The sequence below is a fragment of the Gossypium hirsutum genome, chromosome D05 (genome assembly GCF_007990345.1).
Source record: "Gossypium hirsutum isolate 1008001.06 chromosome D05, Gossypium_hirsutum_v2.1, whole genome shotgun sequence".
Classification (NCBI taxonomy): domain Eukaryota; kingdom Viridiplantae; phylum Streptophyta; class Magnoliopsida; order Malvales; family Malvaceae; genus Gossypium; species Gossypium hirsutum.
The window spans coordinates 56,436,398-56,453,164 of NC_053441.1; the positions used below are offsets into that span (position 1 = coordinate 56,436,398).

The window sequence follows — 16,767 nt, forward strand, 5'->3', positions numbered from 1 at the left end:
TCGTCATCTATACATCACAACTTGTGAAGACAACAAAGATAACCACAAAATAGATTTTCAAACTGAAAAGAGAGAAGGCATGTGGAGTGAATGAGAAGGAGAAAGAAAAAAAGAGTTGGTGGGAGGGAAAAGAAACGGGTGATAGCCAACCCTGGAGGCTGGCGTCGCCGCTAAACAAAACAAAAGAGAAGAAACAAATGGCTTGAAAAAAAAAGAGAAATTTTTTTAGGGTTTTTATTATATTTTTTTATTTAAAATGTAAATCTAGTAATATATTAGAAAAATAAAAAGCATTTTCATGAATTCAAATTTTTTTTCTAAATTCGTATTTTTATATATATTATAAATAAAAGGGAAAGAGATGTACCAACAGTTCAACACTAGAAACCATATTGCAATGCACATTACATAAGATTGTCAACTATTTAATTCGAATTTAATTATGTTGGTTGATTATATCTACTTAACCATGTAAAATCCAACAAATGTTTAAATCCCAACAATATGGTAACCGTTTCATTTATTTCAACATTAGGCCTAATTATTTGGTTTGAATATAAGTCATGGCAAAATACTAATGCATTTATAATATATAATTTAATACATAGTATTAAATATTAATTCAGAACTTAAAATTGGACTGTAACTGTGTCGTGCAAGTAAAAGACAAACAACTATTGTCAAGACATGCATTAATTTTATTCTTCTCACCTTTGACCAGTGCTTTTGACGCCATTTGTACTAAATTAATTTATTTTAAGGAAAGCTTAAGAGTGATAATGGCAAATGGAGTGATAATGTCCGGCCATTGCCGGATATGTGTCTAAGCAAAAGAGAAACAAAACAAAAAGGGTATTCAATGAGTTGACGAATTGGCATAAATTGGTAGGGGAATTGTTTCCATTTCAAACTTATCTAAGCAACTCCACAACCAAATTCTTAGTTCATCTTTTTTCTATTGGGTTCATAAGAGAAAGATGCTATATTTAATCCTATGCTTCCTTTGGGGCTTCTTCAACTCTTCATTGCTATCCCTTTCTTTGTCTCTTCCTCCAACACATTTATGTCGTCCCGAACAGAGTTCTGCATTGTTGAAATTCAAGAGAAGCCTTTCCCTTTCCATTAGTTATTGTGGACAAGAACATCAGATTGTTCCTGTTCCTAATATGGATTCTTGGGATGAAGGTACTGACTGTTGCAAATGGGAGGGTGTGGTGTGTGATAACAAGAAAGGCAATGTGATCGGCCTTGATCTCAGTTGTAGTGGACTACGTGGTTCTCTCCTATCAAACAGTTCCCTCTTCTCACTTCAAAACCTTCGATGGCTCAACCTTGCCGGTAATGGCTTCGGCAACTCTGAAATCCCATCTGAGTTTGGTAAGTTGAGGAGTCTAACTTATCTCAATCTCTCTCTCACTGGATTCACTGGTTTTGTCCCACCTGAAATCTCTCTTTTGTCAGATCTAGTTTCGCTTGACCTCAGTCTGAATCATGGTTTGTTGTTTAGGAACCATGATTTTAACATGCTTGTCCACAACCTTACAAAATTAGAAAATATGATCCTTGACGGTATGGATTTGTCTCTGGTTGTACCTTATTCTTTCCTTAACTTGACTGTCTCATTGAAGCATCTAAGTCTTTCTCACTGTTTTTTGGAAGGAAATTTCCCAACCCAAGTTTTTCATCTTCCATATCTTCAAAACATCATTTTAAGTAGTAATCCAGATCTCATTGGTTATCTACCAGAAACAAATTGGAGCAGTCCCCTTAGGTTATTGGATGTTTCAAAGACAAGCTTTTCAAAAGGGTTACCGGACTCAATTGGTAACCTTGAACACTTGAAAACACTTAACCTTTATGGTTGTGTTTTTATGGGGTCAATCCCTTCAGCACTTGGAAACCTCACAAAAATCACCTTCTTGGATATCTCAGGCAACATGTTCCAAGGGCAAATTCCTGATGTTTTTGGGAACTTAAACGATCTAAGTTTCATGGTTTTTTCCTCTAACAATTTCAGCGGTGTCTTCCCACCATCAGCATTTAACCTCACCAGCCTTACCTTCATGGACTTCTCTTCCAATTTCCTTCGGGGTACCCTTCCCAACAACATAAGTGGACTTTGGTATCTACGAGAACTCTACTTAAGTGCAAACTTGCTTAGTGGCAGACTACCAGGTTGGTTGTTCAGGCTACCTTCTTTGGAGGATCTAGACCTCCACTCTAACAAACTTAATGGTCCCATTGACCCAATCCAAGAGCCTAATCTTGTCCTCCTCAACCTTACTTCTCTTGACCTTTCATCTAATAACTTGAGCGGAAATATCAAGTCATGCATGCTTGTGAAGCTTAGGAATCTACGGTTTCTTGATCTTTCATTTAACAACTTACTATCATTAACAAGGTGTAGTAATGATGTCAATTCTACCCTACCCATGATAAATCAGTTTCATTTCTCTTCTTGCAACATGCAACGTTTCCCAAGCTTCTTGAATGCATCCAAGTACTTGCAAGTTTTAGATCTTTCTAATAACCAAATTCATGGTTCTATTACAAAATGGGAAGCCGAAGGATGGGAGAACTTGGCCACTTTGAACCTTTCCATGAACTTCTTGACTAGCGTTGAGCAAATTCCAGGGAAGGATCTGCTTGTTCTGGACCTTCGCTCTAATTCACTTCGAGGACCATTTCCAACTCCACCACAGAATTTGAGTTATTTTTTAATCTCAAACAATGAGTTGGTTGGAGAAATCCCTTCCAAGATTTGCAATTTGAGTTTTCTTTATGTACTTGACTCGTCCAAGAACAAGTTGGGCGGAACTATTCCAGATTGTATTGGGACTTTTAGCGACCCTCTTTTAGTGGTTTTGAGAACACTTAATCTCAATGGTAACCAGCTTGAAGGATCAGTTCCACGGTCATTAAAGAACTGCTACAGTTTGGAAGTTTTAGATTTGGGCAACAACAACATAAATGATACATTTCCTTATTGGTTAGGTACGCTTCCACATCTGCAAGTTCTTGTCCTTCGATCTAATAGATTCCACGGTGACATACAAAATTTCAGTGGAACATTTTACTTCAGCAGCCTTCGAATGATTGATCTCTCTCGAAATGAGTTCAGTGCTCACATCCCACCCGAGCTATTTGAAAATTTAAAATCAATGAAAGATATTCAGGTAGACAAAAGCGGTCCAGAGTACATTGGAGGAGATTATTATCAAGACTCAATAACTGTAACAATGAAAGGGTCGGATTTCGAACTTACGAGAATTTTAACTATTTTCACAATCATTGATTTTTCAAGCAACCATTTCAAGGGGCGGATTCCTAAAGCAATTGGAGAACTTAATTCACTCATTGTGCTTAACTTCTCACACAACAGCTTAACAGGTAATATCCCACCATCACTTGGAAAATTGGCGGCACTTGAATCATTGGATCTCTCATCAAACAAGCTTCAAGGAAGAATTCCAATGCAATTAACCAATTTGACATTTCTCGGAGCATTGAATCTTTCTCATAACAATCTTGAAGGGCCTATACCGTTAGCTAATCACTTCGATACTTTCTCAAACGATTCCTTCGCCGGCAACTCAGGGCTATGTGGATTCCCATTATCAAAGACATGTGGCAACGACCAGGAACCAAAGTCATCTCCATCAACAGTTGGTGATGAATCTGAAATAGAACTTATTTGGAAAATTGCAGCGATGGGTTATGGAAGTGGAGTAGTGTTAGGATTGAGCGTGGGATACATTGTTTTCACAACTGGGAGACCTCGTTGGCTAGTGAAAATGATGAAGCGAAACCCAGAAAAGAGAATGAGAAGGAGGATCCATCGAAATGAAAGGAGAAAGAATTAGCATTAATGGATGCTGTAGGGTTTGTTTCTAGCATCTTTTCCACAGTATTTTCCATGTAATCTAGTTATATATAACCAAAGTTTCATGCATGATTTTCAATTAAAAAATTATACGTTCCATGTTTCTCCACAGTAACATAAAATTGCATTATTTTAATTATTACAGGAAATTTGCTCATTAATTTCTAAAGACATAAAATTAGCATTATACAATCATTCATATTTAATATATTATATAATCACTCAAATTAAATAAATCTCATTTTCTTCTTTTATACGCTTCGGTTCCCCTTCAATCTCTTTCTCTCTGTTTACAAACAGTATGTACAGCAGCCAACTATATATATAATCATAAGCAAAATAAATTATTTCCTTTTTTATTTTAAAATTTTATTCTATTTAATATATCCTTTAATTTAATTTAATTTTAGTTAAAAAAATTAAAAACAAGTAATCCAAATTATTAAGAAAATATTGAATATATTGAAAAAGAAGCCATTAGTGGCCTTTGTTTTTATTTTAAGTTTTTTGATGGATTTTATAAATTTCTTGGTAATTAAAAGAATTTGAAAAAGAAAAATTGAAACCAAATGGATTGAAATTGAAGTAGAAGAATTGAATCCCTTACTACTACTAATTTGAATTACTTGTTTCTAAATTTTTTAATTAAAATTAAATTGAATGTATAATATTAATTTCACTAAATACAATTCGCTATATACCGAGCTGTCTCTAAAAACAAAAATATAAGTCTAAAAGTTCTATACTGACGGCAAAATGGGGTATCCTGACAAAAAATTACCACCATATAGACTTTTAGTGACGATAAATGTGACTGCTGAAATTCGCACAAAGGCTTATATCGACAGTTTAGGCGCTGCTAATGTATCAGCAGTCAATATGGATATCAAACATATAGCGATGCTCTCGGCCTTCGGTAAAGGTTAAGAAGTGAAATTGCAGTTATATCCTTTAACATATAGCAATAGTGAAACCCTTCAGTAGAGTGCCTTATTCTTGTATCGGTAGAAAGCAAATTTCCAATTATATATGTTTAATCATTTAATAATGTTATTTTCCATTATAAGAAATAATAATTTTAATAAATTTATGACTTACATCAAGATAATTTATTCAAAGTACAAATATATGTGGTCCAAACATAGAAGTAAACCAAATACATAATTCAGATATGGTCCAAATATGGACCAAATACATAATCATGTTCTAATCACAGCCTACATATGTTCTTCTGGAACATCAGTATATATCTCAAAAATTGAAAAAGTTTTAAAAGCAATCACATAGTGAAATTAGTATAAGAACATGATAAGCAAAAACTGTTTGTCTTGCTAATTAGGGATGAGCAAAATTCTATTTAATTTGAAAAATCAGAAAAGAGTTTGAATTTCGAATTATTTGAATCTAGTTAATTGAATCAACGTGAATTTTTTTTTGAATTTCGAGTTCGAGGCGAGTTGAGTTTTTGAATTTAAATAACTCGAATAAACAAAATACCAAACTACATTATTTTAAATTTTAAATTTGTTATAAAATAATAATGCAAAGAACACAAGAACTATAAATGAGAATAAATAGAGATTTCTATTGCATTTCTCTCCTTTTCCATCATCATTATAAGTAGTATACTCCTATATATATAGGGAGATTAGACTCCTCATTTTTTAATACATAAATAAGAAAGGGGTTACAATAAGATAAAATGTGAAGAGTTAAGAAAGATGAAAGATGAAAGGTGAAAGGTTATAGGTTGATTATAATGGACATCCACTTAATAGCATTCATAACACTCCACTTGAATGTTCATTGTATAAATGATATGCCTCATTAAAAATCTTAGTACGAAAAACTCTGTAGGACAAAAACCTAATGAAGGAAAAAATAGTATATAATCTTTTAATATAGAGTATGTCACAACCTTAAAAGAAAAATGTAGACATGTGGAGTGAATGAGAAGAAGAAAGAAAGAAAGAGTTGGTGGGAGGGAAAAAAATAAGTATAGAATATAATTTAGGTACCAATTGTGAATCTTATAAGTCAATTGTTGAATTGTTGTTTGGATAGAATATAAGTTATGGCAAAATAATAATGCCATTTGTAATAAATAAGTATAGAACCCTGACTTAATTTTTGTCAATAATAACAATGTCGTGCAAGTAAAAGACAAACAACTATTGTCAAGAAGTGCATTAAATTTATTCTTCTCACCTTTGACCAGTGCTTTTGATGCCATTTATACTAAATTAACTTATTTTAAGGAAACCTTAAGAGCGATAATGCCAAATGGAGTCAATACAACGATTGGTTGCTGTAATTAAGTATAGATGTCCGGCCATTGCTGGATGTGTCCAAGCAAGATAGAAACAATAAAAAAAGGGTGCTCAATGAGTTGTTTAAAGGCATAAATTGGTAGTGGAAATGTTTCCATTTGAAACTTCTATAAGCAACTCTACAACCAAATTCTTTGTTCATCTTTTTTCTATTGGGTTCATAAGAGAAAGATGGTATATTTAATCCTATGCTTCCTTTTGGGCTTCTTCAACTCTTCATTGCTATCCCTTTCTTTGTCTCTTTCTCCAACACATTTATGTCATCCTGAACACAGTTCTGCATTGCTGAAATTTAAGAGCAACCTTTCCATTTCCATTTCCATTTATAAAACTCATTGTTTAGGAGAAGTTCACATTCCTTCTCACAAGATGGATCCTTGGGATGAAGGTACTAACTGTTGCAAATGGGAAGGTGTGATGTGTGATAACAAGAAAGGCAATGTGATCGGTCTTGATCTCAGTTATAGTAGACTAATTGGTTCTCTCCAACCAAACAGTTCCCTCTTCTCACTTCAAAACCTTGTCGGCAATGATCTTGGCATCTCTGAAATCCCATCTGAGTTTGGTAAGTTGAGGAGTCTAACTTATCTCAATCTCTCTGGCGCTGGATTCACTGGTTTTATCCCACCTGAAATCTCTCTTTTGTCAGATCTAGTTTCGCTTGACCTCAGTCTGAATTTTGGTTTGTTTTTTGTTGGTGCAAAGAGACAACAATAGACTGTTTTCAATCTTGCTTGTATAGCAAGCCTCAAGCCTTGCTGAAGAAACAAACTCAGAAGCAAGAACAGAAACACATGCGAATGAAAACAAAAGAAATTGAGAGAGAGTATTTTGAATGAAAAGAGCTGATATTTTCATTAACAAAAATCCAGAAGGCATAATGCCATTACATATAATAGATAACAACAACAAAATGAACAAGCCTTTACCTAATGACATACCTAACACCACTAAATTTACATTGGAAATTGTTAATCAGCTTGCTTAAGTTTCTTTGCTGATTTTTCAGTCAATCAATCAACAAAAAAACATCATAAGGTTTACCAACTTAGTTCAACATGAACTAGATTACAAAATAATAATTAAAAATACAATCAAAACATAACAAGTAGTTAGGCAACTTCAAGCTCCAGTTTCTGCACTTCATAGCTCGACTGCTTGCTGCCACTTCTCCTTGCATGGCCACCTTTGCATGTCTTGCATGGGAACTAAATTCAACACTCCTCCTTAGTTTCCATGCTAGTGACACCTAATTGCCTTCTTAATTTAACAAATTTAGACACATTGAGTGCCTTTGTAAAGATATCAGCAATTTGCTCTTCTGAATTGCAATGAACCAGCTCGATTTCATGAGCTTGCTCCATCTCCCTTATGACATGTAGCTTGATGTTGAAGTGCTTTGTTCTACCATGAAAGATAGGATTCTTTGCAATTGCAACAGCAGATTTGTTGTCACAGTAAATCTCTGTTGCCTTTCCTTGATTTTGATTTAAATCAGCTAGGATTTTTCTAAGCCATATGGCTTGATTTACAGCAGATGCAGCAGCAACATATTCAGCTTCTGCTGTTGACTGTGCTACCAGACTTTGCTTTTTAGAACTCCAGCAAAACATGCCTGAGCCAAGACTAAAGGCATATCCAGATGTGCTTCTCATGTCATCACAAGATCCAGCCCAGCCACTATCAACATAGCCTATCAGCTTCATGTTTTCAGCCCTTTTGAACAATACACCATGATCAATGGTGCCTTTGATGTATCTAAGCACTCTTTTAGCTGCTTGAAAGTGCTGATCATTGCAGCAATTCATGTATCTGGATAGCACACTAACAGCAAACATGATATCGGGTCTTGTTGCAGTCAAATACAACAGACTACCAATGAGACTTTTGTACATAGTCTCGCAAATTGGTTCACCACTCCCTTGCCTCGAAAGCTTCACTCCAACAGCCATTGGTGTGCTTGTTGGCTTGCAGTTCTTCATAGAGAACTTATCCAGGATCTTCATAGTAAAAGAACTCTGACTAAGAAAGATTCCCTTTGCTGTTTGCTTCACTTCCATTCTAAGGAAGTGGTTCATTCTGCATAAATCAGACATTTCAAACATTTCCATCATTTTTCTTTTGAAATCTTCCAGCATTCTTCTATCTCCTCCAGTCACCAATAAATCATCAACATAGAGTGACAGGATAAGCTGAGTTTCAGCTTGGTTCTTCTTCACATACAGTGTTGGTTCACTGAGACTTCTCTCGAATTCCAAACTGAGCAAGTAAGAATCAATTCGAGCATACCAGGCTCGAGGAGCCTATTTTAGGCTATACAAAGCCTTTTTCAGTCTGTACACCTTGTGTTCTTTGCCAGTGACCACAAATCCTTGAGGCTGTTCGATGTAGATCTCTTCTTCCAGGAAACCATTGAGAAATGTAGACTTAACATCAAGCTGATGAATGGTCCACTGATGTTGAGAAGCCAAGGCAACTATCATTCTAACTGTGTCAAGCCTGGCTACTGGTGTAAAAGTCTCCAGATAGTCCAGACCATACCTTTGGCTAAAACCTTTGACAACGAGCCTGGCTTTTAGCTTGTTCAGACTGCCATCTGCATTCTGTTTTGCTCGATAGACCCATTTTACTCCAATGGTCTTCTTTCCAGTAGGTTTATCAACTAGCTCCCATGTCTGGTTCTTCTCAATCATGTTGATTTCATCGACCATAGCTAGTTTACAGCCTTCATCTGCCTCAGCCTCTTCAAAACTGCTAGGTTCTGCTATTGCAACCTGTGCCCTTTCATAAATATCATCTAGGGGCCTTGTGCCTCTCACAGGCTCATCATCAACATCCATTTTAGGTCCTAGCTGCTCAAGTTCAGCTTGATTAGGCACCAGGTCTTCTGAAGCAGCTTCTGGTTCATTCTTTTCCCAATTCCAGCAAGCCTTCTCATCGAAGATGACATCTCTGCTCACTTGAACTATGTTTGTCAAAGGATCCAGCACCCTGTAGCCCTTCTTAACTAAGCTATAGCCTACTAGAACACCTGGTTGAGCCCTTTCAGAGAGCTTGTCTCTCTTTGCTGCTGGTATTTGTGCATAACACAGGCAACCAAACACCTTCAGATGTGCCAAGGAAGGCTTGAAACCGGACCAAGCCTCGAAAGGTGTTTTGGATGCAAGAGCTTTGGTAGGAAGCCTATTTTGAAGGTAGACAGCAGTGTTTACTACCTCAGCCCACATGGTCTTGGGCAGTTTCTTCTCAAACAGCAGGCACCTGGCCATATCCATCAAGCTTCTGTTCTTTCTTTCTGATACCCCATTCTGCTGAGGTGTGTAGACATTTGTAAGCTGGTGTTTGATACTAGCATCATTGCAAATGGCTTGAAACTGAGCTGAAGTGTACTCAGTGCCATTGTCTGACCTTATCGATTTCAGCTTGCAACCTGTTTCTGTCTCTACAATAGTTTTAAACTTCACAAACACTTGAGCTACCTCAGACTTGTGTTTTAAGAAGAAAATCCAGCAAAACCTTGTAAAATCATCAATGAAGAGGATGAAATACCTATTTTTGCTGAGTGATTCAGTCCTCATCAGGCCACATACATCAGAGTGCACCAGCTACAGTTTTTCAGTAGCTCTCCAAGCTGAATTTGTAGGAAATGGCAGTCTTGCCTGTTTCCCCTTCTGGCAAACTTCACACACATCATCATGCTCCACTGAGCTAGTAAAGTTCTCTGCCAAGCCTTCTTTGGCCATTCGAGCCAATGATCTGAAGTTGGCATGCCCAAGCCTTTGATGCCAAAGCTTGGAATCATCAACAGAGGCTGTATATGCAAACTTTGAGTCATTTGGCCAGTGTACCTCAAAGCATTTGTCAGTCATTGTGACTGTCATAAGGCTTGATCCACTTGGATCAGCAATGTGGCACTGTTTGTTCTTGAACACAACAGAATAGCCTTTCTCGAGCAATTGAGCTATGCTGAGAAGGTTTCTGTCGATTTCTGGCACTAACAGCACATTTGGAATGATCTTGTTGCCTGTGGGGGTACATATCAGCACCTCTCCTCTTCCTTCAGCCCTTATGAACTGACCATTTCCAACCTTGACCTTGGTTTTGCAACTTCTATCCAAGGTTTTAAATAAGGAGGCATCTGGTGACATGTGGTTAGTGCAACCACTGTCCAATAACCAGCCTTTTGAGCATTTCTTCTCAGCAGCTAAGCAAGAAACAGCAAAGACCTGCTTTTCTTGATCACTACTGTCCTCAGCTACTCGAGCTTCAACCTTTGGTTGTTGAAATTGACTCTGCCTTGACTTGGTTCTATTTTTGCAAACCCTTTCAACATGGCCTTTCTTTTTGCAGTGTTGGCATATTGCATCTGGCCTGAACCAGCATCTGTCTTCTGGATGACCTGGCCTCTTGCAATGTCTGCAGGGCTGGTCATTGCTCCTTGCAGTATCAGGCTTAGGCCTGCTTTTCCAAGGCTTTTTACCTCTTGGAGCATTGATGCTCGAGGCTTCTCTGGCCTTGGCATTGAATGCACCTTCCTGGTGGTCTTCAGCTCTGCTAGCTCTCCTTTGTTCCTGAGCATAGAAAGTGTTGATTAGCTCAGTCAAAGAGATGGTAGCAAGGTCTCTTGAGTCCTCAAGAGAGGATATCTTGGCCTCATATCTCTTAGGCAAAGTGGAGAGAACTTTCTCTACTATCCTTGCCTCATCAAAGTGCTCACCAAGGAGCCTTATACTGTTAACCACTGCCATGATTCTATCTGCATACTGCTTCACTGTTTCTTCTTCCTTCATCTTCAGGTTCTCAAAATCCCTTCTCAAATTCAATAGCTGTTGTTGCCTTGTTCTCTCAGTGCCTTGAAACTCCTCCTTAAGCTTATCCCATGCCTGTTTTGGAGTCTCACAGGCCATAATTCTGGTGAAGATGACATCTGACACACAATTCTGAATGCAGGACATGGCTTTGTGCCTTTTGGTCCTCTCATCAACATGTTGCCTAATCTGAGCTACTGTGGGATTGGCTCTCAGTGGTGCTGGCTCAGCATCTGTGTTGACAACTTCCCACAGATCAAAGGCCTGTAGGTAAGTCTTCATCTTGACCAGCCATATGTGGAAGCCTTCTCCATTGAAGACTGGTGGGACTGCTGGTGAAAAACTTGAGGAAGACATTCAGCTTTCTTAGTTTGATAAAACAGGTCCACTAAGAATGAAGCTCTAGATACCAATTGTTGGTGCAAAGAGACAACAACAGACTGTTTTCAATCTTGCTTGTATAGCAAGCCTCGAGCCTTGCTGAAGAAACAAACTCAGAAGCAAGAACAGAAACACATGCGAATGAAAACAAAAGAAATTGAGAGAGAGTATTTTGAATGAAAAGAGCTGATATTTTCATTAACAAAAATCCAGAAGGCATAATGCCATTACATATAATAGATAACAACAACAAAATGAACAAGTCTTTACCTAATGACATACCTAACACCACTAAATTTACATTGGAAATTGTTAATCAGCTTGCTTAAGTTTCTTTGCTGATTTTTCAGTCAATCAATCAACAAAAGAAACATCATAAGGTTTACCAACTTAGTTCAACATGAACTAGATTACAAAATAATAATTAAAAATACAATCAAAACATAACAAGTAGTTAGGCAACTTCAAGCTCCAGTTTCTGCACTTCATAGCTCGACTGCTTGCTGCCACTTCTCCTTGCATGGCCACCTTTGCATGTCTTGCATGGGAACTAAATTCAACATTTTTTAGGAACCATGATTTTAACATGCTTGTCCATAACCTTACAAAATTAGAAAATATTGTCCTCGACGGTATGAATTTGTCTCTAGTTGTACCTTATTCTTTCCTTAACTTGACCGTTTCATTGAAGCATCTAAGTCTTTCTTACTGTGATTTGCAAGGAAATTTCCCAACCCAAGTTTTCCATCTTCCATACCTTGAAAACATCATTTTAAGTAGTAATCCAAATCTCATTGGTTATCTACCAGAAACAATGTTGGGTTTTTTGATTAACAGCAAAGACAATCACCAAGCCTTTTTGTGTTGAAAGATTAAAAATAGAAGCAAAAAACAATTGCAAAAGATGATGAACGAAGCTATTTCTTCATTACCAGAATAATGACATAAGTTACATCCATAAGTAGTTCAAATTACGTAGAAAGAAAACAAAGCTTGCTTGTGCAAGTATCTAAACCATTACATCAACATAATGACAACCTAAAATGACTACTAAATCAGTTAAGCACACAATTAAACATTAGCTGAACAAAACAAAAAAATGATTACAACATAAACTAGCAAAAGTCAACTGTGTAAAGGCACTGCAGTCGAATTGCACCATGGACATTTGCATGCTTCAGCTGTATTCTTGGTCCCTTGCATGCTTCAACAGTCTTGCATGATTTCTTGCATGATGCTGCTAAGTTGCCACTTTTGAACACTCCTACTTGGCTACAAAGCAGCAAACTTTCATTTCATTCTTCAAATACTCGAATCTTTCAGCAGCTAATGGTTTTGTCGGTATGTCTGCAAGCTGATCTTTTGAACAGCAATAAAACAAACTCACTTCCTTTGACATTTCTGCCTCCCTCGCAAAGTGATATTTAATCTTGAAATGCTTGGTCTTTCCATGAAAAATAGGATTTTTAGCAATAGCAATAGCTGATTGATTATCAACTTTAATCACAGTTGCTTCCATTTGATCAGCATTCAAGACAGTCAACAGCTTTCTAAGCCAAATGACTTGATTTACAATAGAGGCAGCTGCAATGTATTCTGCTTCAGCAGTGGATTGAGCCATTGTCTGTTGCTTCTTAGAACTCCAGCTAAAAACTCCTGAACCAAGAGTGAACAAATAGCCTGATGTGCTCTTCATGTCATCAGCTGAGCCAGCCTACTCACTGTCTGAATATCCAACCAGCCTTAGCTCCTCTGCTCTTTCAAACTTTACTCCATAGCTTAGAGTCCCTTTCACATACCTTAGGACCCTTTTTGTAGCTTTAAAATATGCAACATTACAGCAGTGCATGAATCTCGATAGAAGGCCAACTGCATATATGATGTCTGGCCTTGTTGCAGTCAAGTAGAGTAGACAACCAACCAGACTTTTGTAGCTCTTTTCATCCACTCGATCTTGATCAATTCGATAATTTCAAACGATTCCTTCGATGGCAGCTCTGGACTATGTGGATTTCCATTGTCAAAGAAATGTGGCAACGATCAGGAACCAGAATCACCTCCATCAACAATTGCTAATGAATCTGAAATAGCACTTACTTGGAAAATTGCAGCAATGGGTTATGGAAGTGGACAAGTGTTAGGATTGAGCATGGGATACATTGTTTTCACAACTAGGAGACCTCGTTGGCTAGTGGAAATGATGAAGCGAAACCCATAAAAGAGAATGAGAAGGAGGATCCATCGAAATGGAAGGAGAAAGAATTCGCAATGGATCCACAATATTTTGCGTGTGTTCTAATTGTAAGCATGATTTTCAATAAAAAATTTGAACATGCCATGTTTCTCAACAGTAATATTAAATTGGATTATTTTAGTTATTGCAGGAAATATATATTCATTCCAAAGTCATAGAATCTCGATTACAAATAAAATTGAATTGTTTTAATTAGTATTTTCAGAAAACCTCTCGAGACTTTTGTTGGGTAATAGTATGAAGCAGCCTCTTGTCATCTCTCAATATAGTAATATAAAATTGGGATTTTACTTATTCTTTAAGACATATAAGAATAGTCGTTGTTATAATGGTATTAAGGGTTTTATTTGTCCTTAAAAATAAAGTCACTGACTTGAAATATCATATAAGAACAAATTGTTAGTTCTGAACAAACTGATTTTTATATTAAAATATACTAAAAGTCTTCATTTTTGGACACCAATAAAATAATAATATATCACTAATTTTAAGATATAAAATTAATATCATACACTCATCTATATTTAATATATCTTCTATCCCTCAAAGTAAATAAATCTCATTTTCTTCTTCCTTCATAGGATTCGGTTTCCCTTGCAACTCTTTCTCTCTATTCACAAACAGTATATAGCACACAGCAGTAGCCAATCATATATATATATAATATAAGCACAATTTTTTATTTTATTTTTAAAAAATATATTTTCTAATTCGATTTATTTAATATATTCTCTAATTCAACTTAAATTTAGTTAAAAAAATTAAAAACAAGTAATCCAAATTACTAAAAAAATGTTGAATGTATTGGAAAAGAAGCCATTAGTAGCCTTGCGTTACAACACTATGATGCTAGAGGCAATGAAGCCATTTGTGGATCATGGATTGCAATTTGGGAAAAACTGCTATCAAATATAATTACTAATTTACTTGAGTCATGAATTAATAGTGTTAATATGAAAGCAATGTGATAATCATATATATTAATAAACTAAATAAGTTGAAATAAACCTAAATCTACTCCTAACTTCATGTATCGACTTCTCCTATCCCTTGTTTCAACTACTCGAGTTCCTTTAATCTAGATCCAATTGTTTTACTTAGGACTCTAACCAATCAACTAGTCATTACCCTAGTATGATCCCTCGATCTTCCACTAAACTAACGAGTTGGCAATAACTACTTATCTCTTGACCTCACAGTCCAGATCGGTTTGGGGCTAAGGTGTTCATGGATAAATCATACCAATTTTGGTTTAATTCTGACCTAAATAACTTCCTAGGGTTGTCAAGCTTAGGGTTTAAGTTCATCCTCTCCTGAGCGGTTGATCAGCTAAGAAAGCCTAACTTTCAATCAATTGATTAGGTTAATACAGTTGAAACACACAAAATATGTATAAAGCATAAATTGATTCTAAGCTTTACATAAACATTCAATTAAAATGTTAAAGAAAAATATATAAAGAATAGAATAAAGGAAAGAGATGCTCATGGATTTATCGATGAAAGCGTGGCTCCAGAACAATCTCTGCTCGCAAAAGTCTCACTTTAGAATAGGATTTTCCGACTACAAGAACATAAAATACACTAAGTAAAAACTAGAAATGAAAGAAAAAACTAAGAATCAAAACCCTAAAATTGTGTGTTTAAATTGATTGCAATGGTCTTTATATAGGCTAAACTCGTAATATTAAAGTGTTTAAATTATCCTTGAAGTCCTTAGAGTTTGACTAGCACAAATAAACTTAATTTCTCTCCAAAATGTAATTATAATGTGTAAGACTTTTTGGGTTGCGCAAGACTAGTGTTGCAACATAAGCCTGCGTTGTTGCAACATAGGAGGTGTGTCGTGACACAGCAGGGGGCGTGTCGTAATATCGAAGTCAATTTCGCTCCAATACTTATTTTTAGCTTTTGTCTTCTATTTTGAGACAACAGTGTCTTAGTATCTCCGGACTATGTGGATTTCCATTGTCAAAGACATGTGGCAATGATCAAGAACCAAAGTCACCTCCATCAACAGTTGCTAATAAATCAAGAATGAAACATATTTCACCAAAATTTTTCTTCACCCATGATCTTGAGAAAAGAGGTGATACAAATGTTCAACAAATTCGTTCTAGTGATAATTTAGCAGACCTTTTCATTTAGGCATTGCCAACTTCAACATTTGAAAAACTACTACACAAGATTGGAATATGTTGACTAAAACATGTAATGTAATGTTGCCATTAGGGGGAGTCTAGAAACAAGTTGTACTCTTTTCCTTTAACCAAGGTTTTGCCCCATTAGGTTTTCCTGGTAAAGGTTTTTAATGAGGCAACTTGTAATAGAAGATTGTATACACTTTTTGCTTCATTAGGTTTTTTATCCCACAAGATTTTTCCTAATAAGCTTTTAACGAGGCACGTTATTAGAATTAGATCTCTACTTCTTTTATACTTCTTATGCCTATAAATAAAGATTCTGATGAAACATTGTAATTAGGGGTGAGCAAAATCTGATTTGATTTGAAAAACTCCATAAATTTTTGAAATTTTGAATTAAATAGTTTGAGTTATTTAAGTTAATCTAGTTATTTGGATCAACTCGAATAAAAAATTAAGTTTTTTGGTTTAACTCGAATATGAATTACACAATTTGAGTTATCTGAAAATCCGAATAAGAAAAGGCAAAACTACACAGTTTTGATAAATGTTTACCTTTCTAAAGTTAAAAGTCAAAACCATTAAGCTAACAGGCAAAACTACGTTATTTTGATAAATATTTACTTATTAATTTAAAAGGCAAACCATTATATTGTTTATGTAGTTAAATAATTTTGTACATTGTTTACTAGTTAAATAACCAGTTCATGTAAACGCAATATTGATTAAAAATATTAAAATTCGTTAACTCGACTCAACTTGACTCAAAATTTTTTGACTTGATTCGATCCGATTCGAAAAAAATTCAAATTGAGTTCCGTCAACTTGACTAACTAGAAATTTTTTGACTCGATTTGATCCAACTCTATCAAATACTCACCTCTAATTGTAATCATCCCTTTTATCAATAAAGTACATTCTCTATTGCTTTCATAGTTTTATTGTTCTTTATTCTCTCTATCTCTCTT

The 16,767-nt window shown here is 35.8% G+C and overlaps 3 protein-coding genes across 3 annotated transcripts; 2 read left to right on the plus strand and 1 right to left on the minus strand.

Moving 5' to 3' along the window:
* Positions 1-977: 977 nt before the first annotated feature.
* Positions 978-3,863, plus strand: LOC107895690 (receptor-like protein 6). Its single transcript, XM_016820926.2, has one exon. It carries the CDS (start codon positions 978-980, stop codon positions 3,861-3,863), a length of 2,886 nt encoding a protein of 961 aa, XP_016676415.2.
* A 776-nt stretch (positions 3,864-4,639) lies between these two features.
* LOC107895688 (receptor-like protein 6) lies at positions 4,640-6,930 on the plus strand. Its single transcript, XM_016820925.2, has 2 exons — positions 4,640-4,799; positions 6,557-6,930. The coding sequence occupies exons 1-2, from the start codon at positions 4,640-4,642 to the stop codon at positions 6,928-6,930; spliced, it is 534 nt and encodes a 177-aa protein (XP_016676414.2).
* Positions 6,931-9,631: 2,701 nt separating this feature from the next.
* LOC121217226 (uncharacterized) lies at positions 9,632-10,961 on the minus strand. Its single transcript, XM_041092751.1, has 4 exons — positions 10,896-10,961; positions 10,322-10,784; positions 9,903-10,237; positions 9,632-9,655 (listed from the first exon to the last, which is right to left on the minus strand). Exons 1-4 carry the CDS (start codon positions 10,959-10,961, stop codon positions 9,632-9,634), a joined length of 888 nt encoding a protein of 295 aa, XP_040948685.1.
* Between the last annotated feature and the right edge of the window lie 5,806 nt (positions 10,962-16,767).

What these genes read in the sequence shown, in the direction of transcription:
- LOC107895688 (XM_016820925.2), top strand. Translation starts at nt 4,640, where the DNA reads ATGGGGTATCCTGACAAAAAATTACCACCATATAGACTTTTAGTGACG. An exon ending in AGCGATGCTCTCGGCCTTCG is followed by an intron (nt 4,800 to 6,556) that starts GTAAAGGTTAAG and finishes CTCATTGTTTAG; the next exon opens with GAGAAGTTCACATTCCTTCT.
- LOC107895690 (XM_016820926.2), top strand. Translation starts at nt 978, where the DNA reads ATGCTATATTTAATCCTATGCTTCCTTTGGGGCTTCTTCAACTCTTCA.
- LOC121217226 (XM_041092751.1), bottom strand. Translation starts at nt 10,961, where the DNA reads ATGGCAGTGGTTAACAGTATAAGGCTCCTTGGTGAGCACTTTGATGAG. An exon ending in AGGCAAGGATAGTAGAGAAA is followed by an intron (nt 10,785 to 10,895) that starts GTTCTCTCCACT and finishes TTCTATGCTCAG; the next exon opens with GAACAAAGGAGAGCTAGCAG. An exon ending in ATTTAAAACCTTGGATAGAA is followed by an intron (nt 10,238 to 10,321) that starts GTTGCAAAACCA and finishes GTACCCCCACAG; the next exon opens with GCAACAAGATCATTCCAAAT.